The 24,937-nt window shown below is 41.4% G+C and overlaps 1 protein-coding gene across 1 annotated transcript; it reads left to right on the top strand.

Annotated features, from left to right (window-relative positions):
* Positions 1-2,961: 2,961 nt before the first annotated feature.
* Positions 2,962-19,708, top strand: LOC310864904 (myosin heavy chain, fast skeletal muscle-like). Its single transcript, XM_083773734.1, has 41 exons — positions 2,962-3,007; positions 3,566-3,784; positions 3,878-4,021; positions 4,195-4,351; positions 4,453-4,480; positions 4,574-4,685; positions 4,821-4,913; positions 5,002-5,065; positions 5,214-5,312; positions 5,585-5,688; positions 5,875-6,013; positions 6,304-6,422; positions 7,475-7,624; positions 7,718-7,888; positions 8,148-8,335; positions 8,492-8,607; positions 8,867-8,931; positions 9,184-9,271; positions 9,666-9,783; positions 9,869-9,992; positions 10,090-10,226; positions 10,912-11,167; positions 11,932-12,174; positions 12,359-12,535; positions 12,623-12,768; positions 12,856-12,946; positions 13,035-13,424; positions 14,178-14,304; positions 14,463-14,581; positions 14,668-14,864; positions 14,953-15,136; positions 15,368-15,533; positions 15,738-15,862; positions 16,421-16,729; positions 16,920-17,123; positions 17,206-17,331; positions 18,639-18,809; positions 18,890-18,994; positions 19,089-19,184; positions 19,351-19,479; positions 19,584-19,708. The coding sequence occupies exons 2-41, from the start codon at positions 3,578-3,580 to the stop codon at positions 19,602-19,604; spliced, it is 5,805 nt and encodes a 1,934-aa protein (XP_083629860.1). The 5' UTR covers positions 2,962-3,007; positions 3,566-3,577; the 3' UTR covers positions 19,605-19,708.
* Positions 19,709-24,937: the final 5,229 nt, after the last annotated feature.

Here is a 24,937-nt window from a genome sequence, read left to right as displayed (position 1 = left end):
TACCTCCTCTTGCTTGATGGCCCGGATGGAGGCAGGTATAAAAGATAATTTGTACCTGTTATTTTTAGTGACGGGGGTCTGGCCGGAAGGCATTAATGCATATTCCCGGTTTAGGGGGTGGGAGCTGTCTGCTCTAATTGAAGATGCTTTTTTAAGCACCTGTTTGGCTGTTTGTCATATGACTCAGACAGCAACATTTTCTCCCCACAATCTTGCTAGCCCCCTTGACAACCCCGTTAAGGACATTATTCTGTCTACCTAGGTTACCAAACCAGCAAATGGCAGCAAAGGAAATGACAGACTCAATGAATGCTCTGTAAAACAAAATCATAAGGATTTGTCTACCTGAAACTTGGCTATCTTCCTTAAACAGAAAAGGCGCTGCTGGCTTTTCTTGCACAACATTTCAGTATTGACATCAAATTTCAGACGGTTGTCGATTATGATCCCTAGATATTTGTAGGTGTTTACTAACTCCACTGACTGACCATCTATAATACTACTCTGAGGAGCTAGTGGACATCGATGAAAGTCAATACACATGTCTTTGGTCATTGAGTTGTAGAAATGCCTCTTCACACCAAGAGACAAAGTCATCTACAACTGGGCCATGGCTGACCTCACTATCATCCAACAGACTCACAATGACGGAATCATCTGCAAATTGAATGATGTGTCTGTCGGCATGTTGACTTCTACAATCATTAGTGTACAGGATACAACAATGGGGAAAGAACACAACCTTGGGGTGAATCGGTGGAGGATGTTAATTCACTAGACAGCTTCCCATTCACTCTTACCCTCTGGGTTCTATTTGTGAGGAAATCCAGAACCCAACCAATAATACCAGGGTCTAAGCCAAAGTTGTTAACTCATTTTTCAACTAGTATGTGTGGTTGAATGGTGTTGAAGGCTGATGAGAAGTCAACAAAAAGCAGCCTAGCATGTTTTTTGCTAACTTCCAGGTGTTTATACAGTGGGTTCAATGAGGTGATGGTAGCATCGTACACCCCTCTCTTCGCCCTGTATATGCAAATTGCAAAGGGTCGAAGCAACGCTCCGTTTTTGCCAAGAGCTCTTCCTTAACGAGCCTCTCAAATGACTTCATAACCACAGATGTTAATGCCACAGCCATCATTTAGAGCCTTGGGACAAGCAAGGACCCTTGGCTACCAGCATAACAATGGACCGCTTCCATAAAGATGGCACCCTCTGCTGGTTAAGGCCGAGGGGTGCATACACACCTTTCCAGCACATGCTGTACAGCGCTGGATGGAATCTGTAAGTGTCATGGCCGCCCCAATGCAATCCTAATGGAAGTCATATGGTTTGTAGTCCACATTTTGGACTACAAGCAGCTGTATGGCATTTTCCTGTGTTTCGACTGCGCCCCTCCCCCGCACACAACACAATGTTGTGTCAAACCATGTGACTCCCATCAGGAATGCATTGGAGCGGCCATGACACTTACAGATTCCATACAGCGCTGTATCCAAATTGCTGGAAAGGTGTGTAGGCACCCTTACTCACACCTTTCGATCTAGCATACAACATTGATGCATGCTAGATGTAAGTAAGATGTGTCATGGCCGCAACAATGCATTTCCAATGGAAGTCACATGGTTTGATACAACATGTTGGACTACAAGCTGTTGTATGGCTTTTGGCTGTGTTTCAACTCATACAACACAAATGTTGTGTCAAACCATGTGACTCCCATTGGAAATGCATTGGGGCCAGATGTATCACACCCTTTGTATACAACAAGCATACATCAGTGTGTTGCGAAGGTGTGAGTGAGGCCTAAGAGAAATACCAGTGATGTAAATTACTTTTACTTTAAAGTGCAGTATTTCCAATTTTAAATACATTCACATATTTACTTTACTCCCTCACTGAATATTAAGACATATGCTGTCATGACTGTACCAAAGCACCCCACCCCACTGCCGGTATGCTATTTTTATATCATCTGGCATGGACATAAACCACATCTCAAAGATGCACAAGTTTATGGGAATGATTTGGCTATAAGGATGGTATTGCAATGTGAATGGCCTTTAAAGGCAATTCCTACTTTTACTTTCTGCATAGCATGCAATTAGCAACAAATATAAGCCTGCTGAGACTGTTGACCCGTTCAGAGGTGTTCAGAGTTGCATTTGGTGAGTGAGACTTCATCTGTCCGTCCTATTAATGTGTTAGATATAAGCTATGAATAATGATATTATAAATGTTTGAGATGTTATAGCTAGTAATCCTAGTCATATAAATCTATTAAATGTTAGCTATTAACCTTTAACATGACTCCGTACATAGTGTTATAGCTACAAACATGATACAAATAGACAAATTGTACAGATTTAAATTATTGATTGTGTATCATTTTATTTATAATGATATGGTTTAGGCCATATTGAAATTAGCTTTTGTTCATTCATTTCTATTTAAACATTCCAATTGTGTTTTGATTAGTTAAATTATAATTTGCATTGCATGGACTATTACGGTACATGTATCTACTAGAGTTATTAGTTATTTTAAAGAGAACACAGTTTGGCTAGTCTAACCCCTCTGAGTGTATTAGAAGAACTTTTTAGCATTGCTTCAGTACAAAAAAGACAAAAAGAAGAAGAAACATGGCTGTAATGACAAAAAAAATAGTTGCTGAAATTTGGAATAATAAGCAAATAACAAACAAACACAAATATCATCAAGCATCATTTAATGTCATTGCATGTAATAATATTGAAATGCCACATCTTTTAAGATGTGAAACTAATTAAATATAAATGAGAAAGAAAGAAAAAACATTCATAAGAAGTGATGCTTCTTATGAAGTTGTGTTTGTGGCAAGAATGAACAAATAGGATTCATATACGGTAATCTAATTTAATTCATGATTATAAATTGTATTAAATCATTCAACTCCTCAAAATGATGTGTTGTTTTGTTTCACAGTTAGGAGTTGCAATCAAGGTTTCACTGCTATTGGTAGAGTGGAAAAGTGAGTGTTCAATTGTGCACTAGGGGTGCACGATTATTAAATTATGACCGATATCCGATCTCCGATTATTTGCAAGGTCATACTGTATCTGCCAATACCGATTTTGACCGATTCCGATATTATACAGAGGATCACAATGGAAACAAGCCTAGGCCCTAGGCCTAGGGTCTTGGCCCAAAGCCTGCTGATAAAGTATTCAATCAATACATAAATAGCCTATACTCTTTTCCCGTTTTAAAAAGTAAAAAATTTATTTTTACTTAAGATTTTATATCATATTTGATTTGTCTTCTTGTTTTAGACTAGAGGTACTAGACACTTTTGATTTATATTGAACTCATTGATTTATTTATTTAGCTTGTGAAAACCGATTAAATAATCAGGATTATTTTGAGACAATCCGATATGGCATTTCTATGTTCAATATGGCCGATTCCGATAATGCTACCGATCGTGCATCCCTAAAACCTACTCTAAGTTATAACCATGAGAATAGTCCTACAATTATCTACTCCAATCTCAATTCAGCAAATGCATAATCTATTTTTCTGCCTACAGAAAGCCGCCACCATGAGTACGGACGCAGAGATGGAGCAATATGGCAAGGCCGCCATTTATCTCCGTAAGCCAGAGAAGGAGAGAATGGAAGCTCAAGCTTCACCCTTTGATGCCAAAACTGCAGCCTATGTGGCTGATAAGGCCGAGCTGTACCTCAAGTGTAAGATTATAAGCAAGGAGGGTGACAAAGTCACCGTGGAAACGCTGGACAAGGGAGACGTAGGTGTATCTAAAATCAAATAGTGGCACAGTACAACTGTAATCACATTACATTCTGATGTTGTGCTTTTATTTTATTTTTGTATTTTTTAGAAAAGAACTGTCCCTGAGGCGGATGTGACCCCTATGAACCCTCCCAAGTATGACAAGATTGAGGACATGGCCATGATGACCCACCTCACTGAAGCCACTGTCCTGTATAACCTCAAAGAGCGTTATGCAGCATGGATGATCTATGTAAGCTTTTCTACATGAAAAGTACAATTTTTATCATCAACTGAAAACCACCTAAAGTTAACTTGATCATTGCCACTTGCAAGTCGTGCCTAATCCCTGCTCTAGTGATCCGTTGTCCCAGATATGTGGCATGCTCAGTGCTGTTATGTTAATGTCTCTCTTCTCCCCTTCAGACCTACTCTGGCTTGTTCTGTGCAACTGTGAACCCCTACAAGTGGCTCCCAGTGTACGACCAGGAGGTTGTAAATGCCTACAGAGGCAAGAAGCGTATTGAGGCTCCACCCCACATCTTCTCTGTCTCTGACAACGCCTTTCAGTTCATGCTGATGGGTACGTACTACGTACTAGTCAGGACAATGTAAACAAATATATAACTATAATGGGTTTGTGCTGTATATTTATGACAAAAAAATGTGCTTTACATTTTACAGATAAAGAGAACCAGTCTGTCCTGATCACGTAAGTTTCCATTATCTACTAGGCATTAAAAAAAAGAACATTGTACACAAATTCACTAAGTGCATTTATCTGAATGTATGCGTTTATAACCAGTGGAGAATCCGGTGCTGGGAAGACTGTGAACACCAAGCGTGTCATCCAGTACTTTGCAACAGCAGCAACTGCTAGTGGAGAGAAATCGGCAGCCGATAGTGGTAAAATAAAGGTACTGTATATGTATATGTTTTTAACTTTAACAAATACATGTTTTGGAGCATAAAGCATTTATATGAAATATAGCAATTCAATTTAAAATAATTCTGACCACATCTTTAATTGGGCGATGTCTAAAACATTCTAGGGGTCACTGGAGGATCAGATTATTGCAGCCAATCCCTTGCTGGAGGCCTATGGTAATGCCAAGACTGTGAGGAATGACAACTCCTCTCGCTTTGTAAGTGTAAAATAATGACATTTTATGAGTAAGCCTGCAATAATTCCACAATGTAGACGGATGCAACTAATTGTGCTATATCAAACAGGGTAAATTCATCAGAATCCATTTCAACAATGCGGGTAAATTGGCCAGTGCTGATATTGAGACATGTAAGTATGAAGTTCAGAGATGATAAATTATATATTTGTTATTTATTTATTTTGATTACATTTTGACTTATGTACAACCCATATAGATATTATTATTATTATTATTATTATTATTATTATTATTATTATTATGTTGTACAACCAATAGATCTGCTGGAGAAGTCTAGAGTGACCTACCAGCTTCCTGCAGAGAGAGGTTACCATATCTTCTTCCAGATGATGACCAACCACAAACCTGAGATTATTGGTAACTAAATATAATTATACTGATTATGCAGTGAGAACATAAATTAACTAGAAAAGTTGCAATTTTGAAAAAATTCAAATTTCAGTAATTATTATGAACCTGCACTGCGATTTGACATAATTATGGCTCAAGTTCGTGCCATCAAAACTGTGGGACAAGTAGCAAACCAAAGTTTAGGGTTACTCTAGAAAAAAGTAAAAAAAAAAGTGTTACAATTACTAGTCTGGTTTAATGAATAGAAACACATTCATACTCTTTTCATCCCTTCTCAGAAAGTTGTCTCATCACCAACAACCCATACGACTTCCCGTTGATCAGCATGGGTGTGATCGTTGTGCCAAGCATTGATGACAAAGCCGAGTTGGACGCTACAGATGTAAATGGACATTATTTGAACTTTCTAATACTCACTGTGCACTGCAGTCAGTTGCTCTGCAAAAGACATTTTCTAAAGCAGTGGTTAGCAGGCCATGACCTCCCAAAAATAATCCTATTTAAACTGGATTGCTAATATGATGGTTAATCTCAATCTTCTGAACACATCTCTGTTTATTGACATCAGGAAGCTATTGACATCCTGGGCTTCAACGCTGAGGAGAAAGTGTACATCTACAAGTTCACCGGTGCAGTGATGCATCATGGGGTGTTGACCTTCAAACAGAAGCAGCGTGAGGAACAGGCAGAGCCAGACGGCACGGAGGGTGAGTTGCATCTTCAACAAAAAAATTGTTATCTTGTTGTCTTGTTATTTACTTATATTTCAAATGAACTAAGCTAAAAATAGTTTCAATATATTGTAATTATTTATTTATATTATACTGTTTATACTGAAGGTTATTTGGTTTACCTATGGTCCTAGATTACTAGCTGTATGCATTCGATGTATTACCTTGTGTTTACCTTGCTTAAATCGCATGCACTCTGGATTAAGCGTCTGCTAATTTGTGCTAAATGCCTGAATCGTAAATTGCAAATTGAATGCTCATTTCAGTGGCTGACAAGATCTGCTACCTGTTGGGTCTGAACTCAGCGGATATGCTTAAGGCATACTGCTACCCCAGAGTTAAAGTGGGAAATGAATTCGTCACTAAAGGACAAACTGTGCCACAGGTGAGTAAAGTTACATTATTTCCATGTTTTGATTTCATACACACCAGTTGTGTCCAGACTGTTTAAAATCATAATTAAAATTATCCTCCAACATTATTGTCTCAGCCGCTGAAGGGGAGGCATTAGGAGAGATTATGTTTTGCACCATATCCGTCGGTCTGTGTGCCTGTTTGTGAGTGTCTGTGAGCAGCTAATCTCAGGCACTGTTTGGCCGCGAAACTGTGCAGGATCGGTGGATCCCAAGGAAAAACCTTTGCCCTGCATTTTTGCTACAAAAACAACAGCACACTGCAGAAACATGCACCAAGCACCTCTACTGACATGTTTGACGCCTGCTGGCCTAGTGGTCCAGGGCAAGAGCATGCCATTGCCATATATAGGCATGCCTGTAGCGCATTGCTTGTTTGAGTCCCGTTCATGACAACCTTTGGTGCATGTCTTTCCCTGTCTCTCTCTCCCTCTTCCCTGTCCATCTTCATTTGTATCTATCAAAAAAAGGGAAAAAAGGAAAAAAATATATATAATATATATATTTATATGAGAATACACCTTGTGTATAGAGGGTATGCGCGTGACATCATCATCAAACCCGGAAGTTATACTGAGTGTCAAAAAACAACTTTCTGGCCTTGACAGCCTATCCAAATACAGAAGTTGTATTTGATTGCATTAAACAACGTTAAACAACATTAAACTGACTTTGTCACTCACTTTGCCACTCGATTTGCCATTCACTTTATGCATGTGCATACCCTCTATTGTGTATCCAACCCTAAAACCCATCCTGCTCACTCAGATCAGCTAACACAGGGAAGCTGTCAACCTTCCCTAAAGCACTCAGGAGAGATTCTTCTCCCTTCTGGCTCTCAAACTTGTGGAATAAACTTTCCATTGCAGTTATAACTGCAGACTCAGAATCTTCCCTCTTCAGACTCCATATAGCCTGTGGCACTTGCCTTAGCCTTGAAAACCTTGCAGGCTTATGCAAAGACTAAAATCTTAATTATTTAATTTAAATTGTGCAATTCAATAATGTGTTCCTATTTCCTTAGGTAATGAACTCAGTCGGTGCCTTGGCCAAGTCCATCTATGAGAAGCTGTTCTTGTGGATGGTCATTAAGATCAACGGGATGCTGGACACCAAGCAGCCGAGAAATTACTACATTGGTGTGCTGGACATCGCTGGATTTGAAATCTTTGATGTAAGCATAGATTTGTTTTAAGTTAGAGACTAAATATTTGTGTAAATTACACATTTACAAGAGATTGGGCTAATGATATATTTCCTCTCACAGTTCAACACCCTGGAGCAGCTGTGCATCAACTTCACCAATGAGAAACTGCAACAGTTTTTCAACCACACCATGTTTGTTCTGGAACAAGAAGAATACTTGAAAGAGGGAATTCCCTGGGATCTCGTTGACTTCGGCATGGACTTGGCTGTCTGCATTGAGCTGATTGAGAAGGTATAGATTTATTATTATAGCGTATTATATTATGTATTGCTATGGACTTTGCTGTCAGCATCGCGTTCATTGAAGGTATACAATTATTTTGTGCTTTAATGGACATAATGTATGTACCACACACACACACACACACACACACACACACACACACACACACACACACACACACACACACACACACACACACACACACATTTCCTTTTTGTCATTGGCACTAAGATTTTGTTGATTTGTCTGATTTGTCTCCTTTCCAAAGCCCTTGGGCATCTTCTCCAGCCTTGAAGAGCAGTGCATGTTCCCAAAGGCTACAGACAAAAGTTTCGCAGAGAAGTTGATTGACCTGCATCTGGGGAAGAACAAGGCCTTTGAGAAACCCAAGCCTGGTAAAGGCAAGGGTGAGGCTCACTTCTCCCTGGTCCACTATGCTGGAACTGTGGACTACAGGTGAACAGAACCCTATACTATGCCTATAATATATTTATAACCGAAACTGTGGACTACAGTTTTCGATGAATTGAGAATGGAGGACCCCAATTGAAACAAGCCATAGGCTTTTGTTAATAACGTATTCAATCAATGCATCCATCAATCAATCAACAGCATCACAGGATGGCTAGAGAAGAACAAGGATCCTCTCAACGACTCTGTGGTGCAGCTGTACCAGAAGTCTACAGTGAAGCTGCTCTGTGTGTTATATCCCCCACCTGAGCCTGAAGGTATGTTTACTACAATTGGTTTGGAGCATTTAGCATATTGGGAACTGGAGTTATGGCTTTACCCCAGCCAATAGGAACACAGAGGGGGCGGGACAGCAAATTAATATAGGATAATAATATAATATAATGTGTTCTATCCCCCACCTGAGCCTGAAGGTATTGTTATATCAATACTATAAAACACTCAGAATCTGACAAGAAGAGAGGCATTTTCATTCTATATAACTAATGATAACTCATGATTCTAACATATAAACAGATAATACCAAGAAGGGAGGCAAGAAGAAGGGTGGTTCCATGCAGACTGTGTCTAGTGCTTTCAGGGTAAGAATATATATTCATTGTTATCAACATATATTCCTGTAAGAATGAAGCATTATTAACATTACATACATGTAAGAAATAGTCTTTTAATGTTGGAAAGGTTGGAAAAATAGGGTTTATGTCATTAAAGTATGTTTTAGAAACAATCTAAATCTGCAAAGTAAGTAGTATCGAAAGAGTTCAAATAATTATAGGGGAAGAAAAAGTACAACATTCTATCACTTTTGACTTTTGCCTTTTATGTCTCAATAGGCAAACTTGCAGATGCTGATGACCAACTTGAGGAGCACACATCCTCACTTTGTGCGTTGCCTGATTCCCAACGAGTCCAAGACTCCAGGTAAACAGAAAATAAACATTTGACACCTTATCAATTATCTCCTAGGAAGGAAAACCTTGTAGTACTAAGCCAGGATGCGGAAAAGGCTTTCGACCAGGTAAAATATTCGTATTCGAAAAGTTTTACATTGGAGATAGGTTCATTACATGGATTAGGCTATTGTACAGTAACCCCACTGCAGCTAGGAGACTGACTAACCAGACACTGTCCTCACAATTTGCTTTAGCTCTAGGGCCCTTAGCCCAGACAATTATAGCAATGCTGACATATATGCGTACAACACAGAATACACTTAAAATATCTCCCTGTATGCAGATGACATTCTTTTGTATGTAACCACAAGGCCAGTGGGTAACTATTTTGTTGTAATAATAATGAAGCAACATATTTACAGGACTGATGGAGAACTTCCTGGTCATCCACCAGCTGAGGTGTAATGGTGTGCTGGAGGGCATCAGAATTTGTAGAAAGGGCTTCCCAAGCAGAATCCCCTATGCTGACTTCAAGCAGAGGTATCAATTCCTTTTTCAAGCAGCTTTTAGTTCCAAATGTATTAACGGGAGGCACGCAAAATGACCATGAACTTCTGCAAAACAGATACAAAGTACTGAACGCCAGCGCATGTCCCGATGGCGCGTTCATGGACAACAAGAAGGCATGTGAGAAGCTGATGGGGTCCATTGATGTACCTGTTGATGAGTACAAGTTTGGACACACCAAGGTAATAAACACAGTGAACCTTGTTTAACATTATGGACAGAAGATTAAAAGTAAATTTTTCGGTTGTTTAGTTACAGTGTTTGTGACATTGTATTCAGGTGTTCTTCAAAGCTGGTCTGCTGGGTGTCCTTGAGGAGATGCGAGATGAAAAGCTGTCTACTCTGGTCACCATGACTCAGGCACTCGCACGAGCTTACGTCATGAGGAGGGAGTTTGTCAAGATGATGGCAAGGAGGTACTTTGAAAACATGATCTATTCAATAGTACTTAGTACATTTGTAAATGTTTTACTGTTCAACACAATTTTGTTATAGTGTCAAATAACTACAATAAAAGCTTTAGGTGGCAAGGAAAACGTGGGAAGAAACCTTGAGCAGAAACAGGCTCTAGGGTGGGTGGCCATCTGCCTTTACCGTGTCGGGGGACAACAACAATAACATCCACAGCAATAATAACAACAACAATTATAATGACACAATAATAGCAGCTATAACAACCTGCAGTCATATTTTATGGAAATTAACCTTCTATCTGCAGCTCGGTGTCCACAATACTCAAAAAGTACTGCTAAGTTGATTGTACATCAGTATGAAACTAGAGAGAACCAAGCGTTATAATGTGATACCGAGAGTCGAGAGTCAAAGGTCCTAATAATGTCAGTGTGAAAAATGCTGTTACGGAAAAAGCTACGAGTTGTTTGGGGGGATTTAAGATTATTTTCAGTCGATTTGGATTTTTTGAGTTCATTTGACTTGCTATGTAATTCATTGGTGTTACATGTATCCGGCGATTTATGTTGCAGGACCACATTGGAAACAAGAGTTTCTTTATGCTCCTGGGTTTAAGTTATATTGTAACCAAAATCAAATAAATCATGAGTAACTCGTGAGTCGTGATACACTGCAACTGTGTTCCCACAGAGAAGCCATTTACACCATCCAGTTCAACCTCCGCTCATTCGTCAATGTGAAAAACTGGCCATGGATGAAGGTCTACTACAAGATCAAGCCTCTCCTGCAGAGTGCTGAGACTGAGAAGGAGCTGCAGAACATGAAGGAGAACTATGAAAAGATGAAGACTGACTTGGCCACTGCCCAGGCAGCGAAGAAGACACTGGAAGAGAAATTGGTGGCTGTGGTGCAGGAGAAGAATAACCTTGCAGCAGCATCGGCATCAGTAAGTACCTGTACACGAAATGTTGCTAATATTTCTCTAAAGTAGAATGTAGATCAGAGTCGACCACAAGACATTCACTGCAATGGTATACATTGCAGACAGAGAATTCCTGATGGTCGAGCGGCTGTTGGCATCATTGTATAGCTACATGGCTACCAGCACAAGGGCGTGACCTAACTTGTCATTCCTTCTGTGGGGGAGGGTGAATTTGGATATTCAGCTACTCACCCATGCACTACTATAGTAGGCCTATATCCTTTTGGAGGAGATTGATACACTACTATAGTATACTGTACCCTTTAGGAGTTTGATACACTACTATAGTATCCTTGGCTTTAGGAGGAGTTTGATAGCCTCCGGCTTCTTCCTTGTCCTCACCTCCGCCGTCCAGGCTCTTGATTGATTGATTGATTGATTGATTGAAATATTCATTAACAGTTTGCAGAATTGCAGTACATTTCAAGCACAAACTCAATACAAAGACTGTTAACTGTGAGTGGACGACCCGATTAAGCATTACACTTGTTTACAACAGGGTCCACATTGTTCAATTCATCAAAACATTTAGAGACATACAAATAGACACTTCTATGTAGCTAAAGAACAGAACAGGAATTCATCATATTAACAATGATAGAGCTTGCATTTCACCAGCTTGTTCAGTCTGTTAATGTCCCTTGTGTCCCCAGGAAGCAGTTGCAATACAAATCTCATATATCTCACCCAGAACAAATGCTGACATATTCCTTTTCATTGACAACCAGGGAGATGACGCTCTGAATGATGCTGAGGAGAGATGTGAAGGTCTTATTAAAAGTAAGATCCAGTTGGAGGCAAAGCTCAAAGAGACAACCGAGAGACTGGAGGACGAGGAGGAGATCAATGCTGAACTGACCGCCAAGAAGAGGAAGCTGGAGGATGAATGTTCTGAGCTCAAGAAGGACATTGATGATTTGGAGCTCACCTTGGCCAAAGTGGAGAAGGAGAAACACGCCACTGAAAACAAGGTATATTATAAACTTTAGATTCAAGATCATAAACTCTAGTGACATACTTGTAAGGGTCAATCTAGCTGTCAGAGTTACAGGTCAATTTAGACCCTCCCCTAAAGGAACCCTGAGAGTCCCTGGAATCCACTTTGAGGAGGCCTGATTGATCCATTCCGTGACAACACATTATGTTCTGCTTCAGGTGAAGAACCTGACTGAGGAGATGGCGTCTCAGGATGAGAGCGTCGCTAAGCTGACCAAGGAGAAAAAAGCCCTCCAAGAGTCACATCAGCAGACACTGGATGACCTGCAGGCAGAGGAGGACAAAGTCAACACTCTGACCAAGGCCAAGACCAAGCTGGAGCAGCAAGTTGACGATGTGAGTTTACCAAAGGGAATCGGATGTTTTGAACTTTATTATGTTTATTGTTGTACTGAATATTAAGAACAATGTTTTGTTGGGCAGTTGGAAGGTTCTCTGGAGCAAGAGAAGAAGCTCCGCATGGACCTGGAGAGAGCCAAGAGAAAGCTTGAGGGTGATCTGAAACTGTCCCAGGAATCCGTCATGGACCTGGAAAATGAAAAGCAGCAATCTGACGAGAAGATAAAGAAGTAATGTGAACCAACAATATGAAATGTCATGGAGAGAAACCACCTGCAGAATGACCCTAAAATATGACTATTGACTGTATTCAACAGGAAGGAATTTGAAGTAAGCCAGCTTCTGAGTAAGATTGAGGATGAACAATCTTTGGGGGCCCAGCTGCAGAAGAAGATCAAAGAACTCCAGGTATTCAGATTTTCTGTAAAATCATTAATAATAAGTATAGAGTGAATGGTTATTTTCAGATGTTACTCTAACATAATTCATTTCAAAGGCTCGTATTGAAGAACTGGAGGAGGAGATCGAGGCAGAGCGTGCCGCTCGTGCCAAAGTGGAGAAGCAGAGAGCCGATCTCTCCAGGGAACTTGAAGAGATCAGTGAGAGGCTGGAGGAGGCTGGAGGCGCCACCGCTTCTCAGGTCGAGATGAACAAGAAGCGCGAGGCTGAGTTCCAGAAGCTGCGTCGTGACCTTGAAGAGTCCACCCTGCAGCATGAGGCCACTTCTTCTGCTCTCCGTAAGAAACAGGCCGACAGCGTGGCTGAACTGGGTGAACAGATCGACAACCTCCAGAGAGTCAAGCAGAAACTGGAGAAGGAGAAGAGTGAATACAAGATGGAGATCGATGACCTGTCCAGCAACATGGAGGCTGTTGCTAAGGCAAAGGTATGATACGCCTTGCGTAGCGATACTAATCACTGTGTGGATATTAGTCTCATCCCTCTCAGTGTTCGTTTATTTTCCTCTCAAAATGTTGCACCTCATATTTGAATACTGTGCCCTGTTTGGTTATAGCCTGGTTCCAGACTTAATCTGCCTGGGTCAATATGCATTGCAAGGCAGATAAAGACTAGCTATGCGAGGCAAGAGCTACAGTATAATGGAATGCCTGTGTATAATATCATTCTTGAGATACAGTAACATTTATCAAAAACTGTTTAAAGTGACTGATAGTTCCACATGTGTGGGGCATTGTAGTGAAAGGCAGTCTTTATACCCAGCTCAGATTTAACAGTGGGAATGTTTGAAAACAAGTAATCTTGTGAACGGAACACGTAGCCTATGGTGATTACTCTAAATGTTAATAAGCTTTTCAGATAATGAGACAATTTTTTAGGCAAAGTTTAAGTATATTGTAGATAAAAAACAAAACATCTCAGTGCTGCTCCTCATAGCTAATGATGGCCATCCCAGTGATTGGGGGGTAAGGTTCAAGGTTCAAGGTTTTTTATTATATGTCTCCCGAGGAAAATAAATGTCTTAGACAAAGGGCAAGCGTAGCCCTTATGTTTATTAATGTGGTCGCCGCAGTGCAGCGACCACATTAATAAACCGGAGGGCTGAATTATAGAGTGGCTTTCATGTAAATCAAGGCAATGTGAAAGAATATGATTGAACATTGCCAATGTTAATTTCCAGGGAAATCTTGAGAAGATGTGCCGCACCCTTGAGGACCAACTTAGTGAAATCAAGGCCAAGAGTGATGAGAACGTTCGCCAGATCAATGATATTGGAGCTCAGAGAGCAAGACTGTTGACAGAGAACGGTAAATGTTTCATAAAGTCTACTTTGTCTACATGATCCTGTTGATGGTACTTGAGCAAATTGACCATAATTATTAGAGATAACGCTATGATCAACAGTTAAAACAGGACTCATGATTTGTTTGAAATGTTTGAAACGAATATTCATATTTCTAACTAGGTGAGTTTGGTCGTCAACTGGAGGAGAAAGAAGCTCTGGTCTCTCAGCTCACCAGAGGCAAGCAGGCCTTCACCCAACAGATTGAGGAGTTGAAGAGACACGTTGAAGAGGAAGTTAAGGTGAAGAACAGATTATTTTCCCTTTTAGTTTTATATTTTTTGTAATTTCATTCAGCTGACATTATTTTGTCCATTTTCTTTGACAGGCAAAGAATGCCCTTGCTCATGCTGTGCAATCATCTCGCCATGACTGTGACCTTCTGAGGGAGCAGTTTGAGGAGGAGCAGGAGGCAAAGGCGGAGCTGCAGCGTGGAATGTCCAAGGCCAACACTGAGGTGTGTCAGTGGAGGAGCAAGTATGAGACTGATGCTGTCCAACGCACTGAGGAGCTGGAGGAGGCCAAGTAAGTCAGCAGTGTTTCAACACTATCAGCTACCACTCACTATGCAAAATATTACTCACAATAATATCCATTCTAAACTGATCAACAGGAAGAAGCTCGCCCAGCGTCTTCAGGAAGCTGAGGAGCAAATCGAGGCTGTGAATTCCAAGTGCGCCTCTCTGGAGAAGACCAAACAGAGACTCCAGGGTGAAGTGGAAGACCTCATGATTGATGTGGAGAGGGCCAATGGTTTGGCTTCCAACCTCGACAAGAAACAGAGGAACTTCGATAAGGTGATTTGACACACATCATTTTATAATCTTAAAGTGGAGGACACATTACTTTATTGGTTTATTTGGAGTATAGCCTATTAATGAACATTACATAAAAAGTAAGTGTAAATACACCGGATTTAGCAGAGATGGTAATTTCCATCCGTAGTCCCCATTTCATTACAAATGGTGTGCAGGTAGGCCTACTTAAAGTGGAGGCAAATTACACATTTCATTACAAATGGTCTGCAGGTCTTGGCAGAATGGAAACAGAAATATGAAGAGGGACAGGCAGAACTGGAGGGAGCTCAGAAAGAGGCACGTTCTCTTAGCACTGAGTTGTTTAAGATGAAGAATTCCTACGAGGAGTCTCTGGACCAACTGGAGACCATGAAGCGTGAGAACAAGAACCTGCAACGTGAGTCTTTCTCTACATCATTCTTTTGACAGTTTTTATTTTTTCTTGAATATTTTTTGCATATTTCTTTGGAGCCAAAAGCTGGTGCTGTTAACGGGTCAAAAGGTACATGTGTCTTTTAAAATTATAAACATTTTCATAACTAACCCAACTTTACTCAAATGCAAAATACTTGACTGATTCATTATTTTCAATGAACTACAGAGGAGATCTCAGACCTGACTGAACAGATCGGTGAGACTGGAAAGAGCATCCATGAGCTGGAGAAGTCCAAGAAGCAGACAGAGACAGAGAAGTCAGAGATCCAGACAGCCTTGGAGGAAGCCGAGGTAACGCTTTTAGCTTCTCGATGAACAATGCAATAGTCTATAGCAAGTCTGTATAGCAACCCCACAGCCGTACATTTCTCCTCTGAACTATAGCTCTCTTTGCGTTGCCTGTTGCGTGCTGGTGCCGGACTGGTGAGTTGGCAACCGGGGTTCGATCCAACTCAGAGCGTTACCCTGTTTGCTACAATATTTCAGATTTATTTCAATAAATGTATTGTAAATGCTTTTCCAAGCACTTTACAATGGTTCATTCATTAATACAGTGGGAGGTGAAGCAGCGAACAGTCAACAAAAGCGTCCTCACATCCCGCACATTCACACACCAAGTGGCAAGCTATCACAAATCAACTCATTGGAGTCAATGCAGGATTCAGTGTGTTGCCCAAGGACACTTCACAATGTGGACAGAAGGAGGGGATTTGAACCGCCAAAACACAGATTCATTGAGCGACCTGCTCTGCTGAGCCACAGCCGCCCATTTAACATTCAGTGTAGCAGTATATTATTGGATGTTACTTAAAAGCTCTTACAACCTTTTGATCCTGTGTTACATTTCAGGGTACTCTGGAGCATGAGGAGTCCAAGATTCTTCGTGTCCAGCTGGAGCTCAACCAGATCAAGGGTGAGGTGGACAGGAAGCTGGCAGAGAAGGATGAAGAGATGGAGCAGATCAAGAGGAACAGCCAGAGGGTGGTTGACTCCATGCAGAGCACTCTGGACTCTGAGGTCAGGAGCAGAAACGATGCCCTTAGAATCAAGAAGAAGATGGAGGGAGACCTGAACGAGATGGAGGTTCAGCTGAGCCACGCAAACCGCCAGGCTGCTGAGGCCCAGAAGCAGCTGAGGAATGTCCAGGGACAGCTTAAGGTTCAAAACATATTAGTTTGACACATGTTACTATTATTAAATTAAAACATATTATTTAGACAAATAGACACATGTTACTATTATTATATAAAACATAGTAGTTAGACACAATCAAATAATGGAGCTGCTCTGAACAAGTCACATTCTGATGTTTATCTTATGTGACAACATCAAATGCGATTTATTTCAGGATGCCCAAGTGCACCTTGACGATGCTTGCAGAGGCCAAGAAGATATGAAGGAGCAAGCTGCCATGGTGGAGCGTAGGAACGGCCTCATGGTCGCTGAGATCGAGGAGCTGAGAGTGGCTCTGGAACAGACAGAGAGAGGCCGCAAAGTGGCTGAGCAAGAACTGGTGGATGCCAATGAGCGCGCTGGACTGTCGCACTCCCAGGTAACTCAATGGAAAAACTCTCATGTATGTTTAACATACAATTCATGTTTACTTGCATTGCTAAACTGAATCTTTATTTTAGAACACAAGCCTTTTGAACACCAAGAAGAAACTTGAAGCTGACCTGATCCAGGTCCAAGGTGAAGTGGATGACAGTGTTCAAGAAGCAAGGAATGCTGAGGATAAGGCCAAGAAAGCCATCACTGATGTAAGTTAGGAGCTACGCCCCTTATCCAATATACAACAATACAGGGTATGCGTGTGACATCATCGTACCTAGAAGTTATGCGGGAACGCCCACTGAGTGGCAAAAAACTACTTTCTGGCCTTGACATCCCATTCATCCAAACAGAAAAGTCCTGTCTGATTGCATTAAACAATGTTAAACTCACCAACATTGCAGCTGTACAAAAAGCTAGAATTATCCCTTTCTATCTGCAAAGTTTTTATTTCATAAAATTCCACCATAGAAAAGTTATGAGCTACTTTCTGTCAAGAAATGCCCTGCATTTGATTATTTTTCTAAGTGTCAGAGTTTGGAAGTGCTTGTTTTCAATAACACAACATTTTGCTGCCTCCTGCATTATGCGACATTTAGAAACAGGTACGCATGACGGTTGAGTGATTTCCAACAAGCGCTTCCAAACTTCAACACTCCATGCTGCTCAATGCTTTGCCACTCAGTCTAGATGAGGGGAAAATCATGCATGTGCAATGCATACACCCCCATGCCATGCTTAATATAAATACAATACAATTTGCTCATGTTGGAAACCTTTGCGCTATAGGCTCCAACAAAGGATGTATTTTAGAACTAAATGCTAAAATTGTCTTAATTAAACAGCTATGATGAAAAAGTAATGTAATTGCAATCCAATTCAAGTGAGATTCGTGTTTAGTTATTGTAAATGATTCTGCTTCTGCTCTGTGGTAGCTATGGAAAGCCTGATCCTGAGAGGGTTGGACCATGATCTGTATTTCCCCCATATCTCCATAGACTGACACCACGGTGCATATTCAGGGCGGAGTCACCACCCCCGGGGGAAGTTGTGGTTTGCTCTCGTTCACTGCAATGCAATTTGCGGCATTTCCAAAACAATATTGCGCAGAGTAGTGATTATCAAACGTATTTGCAATGCCATACGTTGAAAGATCTGTTGCCCGTGGACAAGGCACGTTACCTCTGCAAGTTAGATATTATCGGCATAGATGTTTGTCCGTATGTGATTAAGGAGTGGATCAAGTTGCATTGGCAGCCATAGAAAATTCTTACCCCGGGCTAAAACCGGATGTGACCGGATGTGACATTTGTGGGCGTTCCTGTCTAGCGTGGTATCAGTCTATACGGTATTGAAATATGGGGGGAAATTTATGCAGATCATGATCTATTTCATGGGTTTGGGGGGCTGGCTCCTCCGTGAGGGCCCAGGGGGCATCAAATATTACTCTAGCCCAGGCGCCTCAACTTCTATAAAACCGGCACTGACAATGAAGTATATTTTATCCTCTTCCCAGGCCGCTATGATGGCCGAGGAGCTGAAGAAGGAGCAGGACACCAGCTCTCACCTGGAGAGGATGAAGAAGAACCTGGAGGTCACAGTCAAGGACCTGCAGCATCGTCTGGATGAGGCTGAGAACCTGGCTATGAAGGGAGGCAAAAAGCAGCTCCAGAAACTGGAGTCTAGGGTAAGATGAGGTTTACTTCAACACAGCTTATAGTCAATTAAATAAGAATATGTTTCATAGTGCATAATTCCATTGTGAAGGTGCGTGAACTGGAGGGAGAGGTCGACACTGCACAGAGAGGTGGAGGAGACGCTATTAAAGGTGTCCGCAAGTACGAGAGGAGAGTGAAGGAGCTGACATACCAGGTAAAGTATTCACTTAATTAACCATCATGCCACTGATTAAATGAATAGATTGCATGAACATACAATTATTGTTATAAATTCACTCTCACTTCAGACTGAAGAGGACAAGAAGAATCTTGCCAGGCTTCAGGATCTGGTAGACAAACTGCAGATGAAGGTGAAGGGCTACAAGAGACAGGCTGAGGAAGCGGTAAGACAAATATATATCTTTAGTTGTGGTCGCCATGGGCAGAGTGTTGTGAACTAACATGAAGCCATATCGACTATTACATTAGCCACAGCCATTAGCCAAGACTATAATTGTAAGGTGCTCTTTTCAAATATTGAGGCTTTGAACCATCTCTATCATATTGTAGGAGGAAGCAGCCAACACTCACCTGTCCAAGTGCAGAAAGGTTCAGCATGAGCTAGAGGAGGCAGAGGAGCGTGCTGACATCGCTGAATCCCAGGTCAACAAGATGAGAACTAAAAGTCGTGACTCCAAGGTAAATACATGTGTAATATGAAGGTTTAATATGTTGACGGTCTTTAACTAAGATTTAAATAAAGATTCATGTTGAAGATCTAATAGCATATTCCTATTTTACAGGGAAAAGATGCTGCTGAATAAGTTTTCCAATTCAACTCACCATAAAGTCATAAAATATGACCCACTGGATTAAAAAAGTCATAAAATATGACCCATTGTATTCAATAAAGGTGGCAACGAATGCATTTTGTTGTTTCTTGTATTCATTACTTCATCAAATCACTTTGTATAAGTGGCTCTGGATTAAGAGCGTCTGCTAAATGCCTACATTTTATTGTCAGCTTTGAGTATTCTGGTTCCAACACATGTCCACTAATACACTAGAGGGTATGCGCATGTGTAACAGGATGGCATTAAGGATTGTAGCCAACTAGGGATTTGCACCCCAGGAAATACTAGACCCAAAGTATGAAGACTCCTGATTACAATTGTGACTCTTCACACAAAATAACAATAAATGCAGAAACGGGTAATTAGCAAAAGTACAAAATGTATTTATTTAATTCGCATTATTTAATGTATATACTATATAGCTTCTCATCAACATCCTCCTAATCATGAAAAGAAGAATACCGGTAGATAATAAAATGCACTGTGTACTGGCCAGTGCTGGGGGAAGGGGGAAGATGGGCAGGCCAACAACCCCAGTTCACAGCAAGCCAAAGCAGATAAAAACAAATAGTAACACAAAAGCGGTGGTTTACCACAAGTTACAACCACTGGGTGGCAGTCATCACCTGGTCCCAATGTGGATCCCCAGCACCAGGCCTACAAGGAGCACAGTACAACATAGTGAGGACTCATACAACACATTACAACTTAAAACACATTTCACATTTTAACAGTAGCTTCACGCAATACAAATTATTAATTAAGGGTGGTCGTTCAGTGGTGATACTGCCTGGTGAAATCCAGGCAAAGCAGCAGGCTGGCCCTGAAATTGGCAGAGTAGCTTACCATTTAATGTAATAGCCTACAAAGAGCCAAAAGCAGAGACAAAGGTAACATACCACTTTAAAGCGACTTTGGGTAACTTGAAAAGCGCTATATAAATGTATTATACTGGTGCTAAAAATGACTATCTGTCAATCATGCAATCATGACCACAATAATTATATATATTGTGGTCATGATTGACAGATAGTCATTTTTTCTTGATCTGTTCTTTAGAAAGTGGCTGCAGTGTATAATATAGGCTACACACTGCAGCCACTTTCTAAAGAACAGATCAAGAACGTGCCTGTCATGATGCGTAACAAACACAACCAAGCTGAAGCTGAAATAACTGGTCGCACACGCCATGGGCAAGCTAGTGTGGCTTGCTGCAGCCCAACTTCTAGAACATAATGCAGCCATCGAGTGTGCTGCTTAAATAGTGCAGGCAATCAGCCCAATGATTAGTAGGAGGAGGATATGGGCTATGGGCAACGTCCATCCGTGCTAGTAGTAGCGGCCTTCAGGCCCAGGCTACACGTATGGATCTTTTGCTAAACGGATATTTTTGTTCTCAGTTTTAGAAAACATCCCTGCCCATATGACAGAGATATATATGTCCACAGTACACACAAACGCAGAAACGCATTGAACACACAACGCATTGTAGTAGCAGGTTTCAATTGTAGGCTATATTATATTAGCTTTTATATCACTTATGAGGTGCCAATCATGCATATCTTTTAATGAAGGAATAAGTACCGCATTTTAAAAGCCACCTAAATTGTGAGTGGAAGTGGAACATATTTCATTGTCTGTCACTATATGTGCGTTAATCTCCAAATCCCGAGTCTCGACTTTTCTCTCCATATAATTTAAAAATGATAGACACTACCATTGCTCTGGCGACTTGGCAAGTCCTGCACAGAAAAGAATAGCAGAGTCAGACCTATAAGTCTCGCGTCCACAACCAGTTGTGAGCTTGTAGAGTGGCTATATTTTCCAGGTAATAAATGTCACGTTATAATGTAGGCTAATAAAAGTTCACGCGTGCACATTGTCGGCATGCAGGCTAGCAGTCAAGGAATTGAATTGAATTGAAATTACCTAAACAGGAGAGAGATGTGCCATATACAGTATGTGCACGGCGATCCACTGTATACTTTCTTCTCATCAACCACGCTATTTGATGCGATATTGCATTCACACCTCTCTCTCTCTCTCTCTGCACCCTCTCTCTCTCTCTCCCTCCATGACCATGACCATGAAATGGAGAGCAAAATACAGCACGAGAATATAGTTTCACATGCGGCTATGCAGTTGCACACATCAGGCATATACTTGTTGGTGTACTGTGCAATGGCATTTGGCCTGTGTCCTTATTGGTAGGTTAATATCCGCAGTTTATCTGTAGCGGTCCGCAATTAACCTATTGTTCAAGCTTTGATTGATTGATTGAAATATTTATTAACAGTTTGTAGAATTTACAGTACATTTTAAGCACAAACTCAATACAAAGACTGTCAACTGTGAGTGGACGACCCAATTAAGCATTACACTTGTTTACAACAGGGTCCACATTGTTCAATTCATCAAAACATTTAAAGACATACAACCATTTAGAGACATACAAATAGACATTTCTATGTAGCTAAAGAACAGAACAGGAATTCATCATATGGGAAGCAAAAAAGGGAAAATATACAAGCACTGGGAAAATATACAATATACAATATACAGTGAGGGAAATGGGGTGGGGGGGTGGGGGGGATTCAGATTTTACAGAGGCCAGTTTCGAATTGCAGCCATCCGTAGGTGCCCTTTGAGAGCGGTTTTGAAGGAGTCAAGGGATTCACATGTCTTAATGACTGTTGGTAGGGCGTTCCACATTTTGGTTGTACATGGTTTGTTGCACTCCCTCTGGTGTTGTGGGTGTGGACTTTGTTTACATTAAGGAAGTATTTAGACAGGTACATGGGTATCTTGGTGGTGTATCGAATCTTGTGGACCAGACCCATTGCAAGATGCTGTACTCTGTCGACGACCCTAAGCCATCCCAGCCTGTCAAAGTGGGCAGGGGTGAGGTGGGTTCGGGGGGTGAGGCCAAGCAGGAGCCTGACCAGTTTGTTTTGGGAGGTCTGGAGCCTTGTTTTAAGGGCCTTTGAGGTGCTGTGGTACCAAGAGGTGGATGCATAGTCAAAGAAACCTTGTACGAGGGCTCCTGTTAAGGTCTTCAAGGTGTTTTTGCTGACCAGTGAGGAGATCCTGTAAAGGAATCTTGTTCTTTGATTGACTTTTTTGATTACGTTGGTGGCCATTTTATCACCGGAAAGATTAGCCTCCAGGATGGAACCTAGGTAGGTAATTTGATCTTTTCGTGTGATAATATTGTCACCCACTCTAACCAAGAAGCCATCTGCCTTGCTGATTTTACTATTTGATCCGAAGAGGATGGATTCAGTTTTTCCCAGGTGTAAGGATAGTTTGTTATCAGCGAGCCAGGTGCAGATTCTACCGAGTTCAGAGCTGAGGGTCTTTTCAACCTGCAGTTTGTTCCTGTCCGAGACCAGCAGTGCTGAGTCATCTGCGAACAGGAACAAGTTGCAGTCACAAGCTGAAGTCATGTCGTTAACATAAATTAGGAACAGTAAAGGCCCTAGTATGCTTCCTTGTGGGACACCACAGCTCACTGGGAGGGGAGGGGACAGTGTTCCGTTCACCTCCACCATCTGTTCTCTCCCCTCCAGGTAGGATTGCATCCAGCTCACTGATGTGCTATCAAAACCAATAGCTTTAAGCTTGTTAACCAGTATGGAGTGGTTCACGGTGTCAAAAGCCTTTTGGAGGTCCAGCATGACCATGCCGCAGTATTTTCCAGCATCCACCTCGTGTTTGATGTGATCGCTCAAATAGAGGAGGCATGTGTCAGTGGAGTGGGATGTTCTGAAGCCAGATTGGAACTCGTACAGCAATTTATTAGTGGCAAGATACTTTTCAACCTGTTCATAGACTATTTTTTCCATCACTTTCGAGATGGAGCTTAGAATAGAAATAGGGCGGTAGTTGCTGGGTTCTAATTTACTCCCTTTTTTGTACAAGGGGGTTACTTTGGCCAGTTTAAAATCTTGGGGGACCTGTCCCTGTTTGATGGAGAGGTTAACTATGTGGGTGATGACTGGAGCTATGGAAAAGGCTGAGTCTCTGAGAAATTTGGAGGGAATATTGTCATGGCCAGTGGCCTTGTGGGGTTGGAGGGCACTCAGTTTTTTAAGTACCTCCTCGGTTGTTACCATTGCCATTTTAAAATCATCTTTACAAACACCAAGGTTTTTGTAGAAGGCTTTGATGTGCTCTACACCAAAACGCCCAGAGTGGGAGGGCAGTTTGCTAACCAGCTTTGTTGCAATGTTTGTAAAGAAGATGTTCAAGTGGTTGGCTACATCGAGTTTGTCAGTGATGAGGGTGTTATTCGATTTGATGTTTATGTTAGTAAACCTGGTTTTTAGTTTCCGACCACAGCCTAGTTGGTTGTTTAGTAACTTCCATAGCTCCCGAGGATTGTTTTTGATTTCCTCGGCTTTATCATTGATAAAGTTACATTTGGCTGATTTGGTCATGGCAATTACACCGTTTCTTAGCTTGTTACACTGGGCTTTTAGGTTGTGCAGTTTGGTTTGGAGATCACTGTCGAAGCGCTTGCACTTGGCTAGTTTGGACTTGCATTTAAGAAGTTCAGAGCATTTGTTGTCTCTGGCTTTCATTGCAGTCAATCGCAGTCGCACCAATACAAATGAAATCACCAGTCCGCACTGGACTAGTAGGCTGATATATTTATTATTGGATGCAGTAGAGCAGAGCCTTTGCTTGCTGCAGTTGATGCAACATGTGATACGTTTTAAAGTTGTTAACAGTGATATCATGAACAATCGGATTGATATCCGTGGTTTCCATGCAGGCACAAGCTGCATTTCTCAACTAATTATAGTAAAAATGATATGCGCTAATGAGCGGTGACATCATCGTTTCTCAAAAGCTCCGTTTCACATGACTAGTTGACTACACAGCTCCACTGATACGGATATTTTAGAAAATCTTCACTTATTTATCCGTTTCCAAAAACCTCCGTTTGAGTGGCCGAAAACGCCGTTTCTGTGTGGCTGAAAGGCACAAATGTACAGAAAAATGTGTGTTTTGCAAAAGATCCATATAAGTGTAGCCTGGGCCTGAGTCTCGAGAGACCATGGAACAAGCGCACTTGGCCCAATCCCAATTCATTTTTTAACCCTACCCCTCAGCCCTTGCCCCTTCCCCTTGTCCCTACATAATGAGTGTCAAGGGGTAGGGAGATAAATCATCCCCCTAGGAATTGGAACGTCCCTAAATATTGAACGTCCCTTGTAGATATTGATATACAACCTGTTCTCAGAAAATAGCTGATCTGCAAGCTCACTACAGGCCAGTGGTCCCCAAACTTTGATAGC

This window comes from Protomyctophum parallelum (genome assembly GCF_964188405.1).
Source record: "Protomyctophum parallelum genome assembly, chromosome: 9".
NCBI lineage: Eukaryota > Metazoa > Chordata > Actinopteri > Myctophiformes > Myctophidae > Protomyctophum > Protomyctophum parallelum.
This window is presented reverse-complemented; position numbering and strand designations above follow the sequence as displayed.

What these genes read in the sequence shown, in the direction of transcription:
- LOC310864904 (XM_083773734.1), top strand. Translation starts at nt 3,578, where the DNA reads ATGAGTACGGACGCAGAGATGGAGCAATATGGCAAGGCCGCCATTTAT. An exon ending in CCGAGTTGGACGCTACAGAT is followed by an intron (nt 5,689 to 5,874) that starts GTAAATGGACAT and finishes TATTGACATCAG; the next exon opens with GAAGCTATTGACATCCTGGG. An exon ending in CAACGAGTCCAAGACTCCAG is followed by an intron (nt 9,272 to 9,665) that starts GTAAACAGAAAA and finishes ACATATTTACAG; the next exon opens with GACTGATGGAGAACTTCCTG.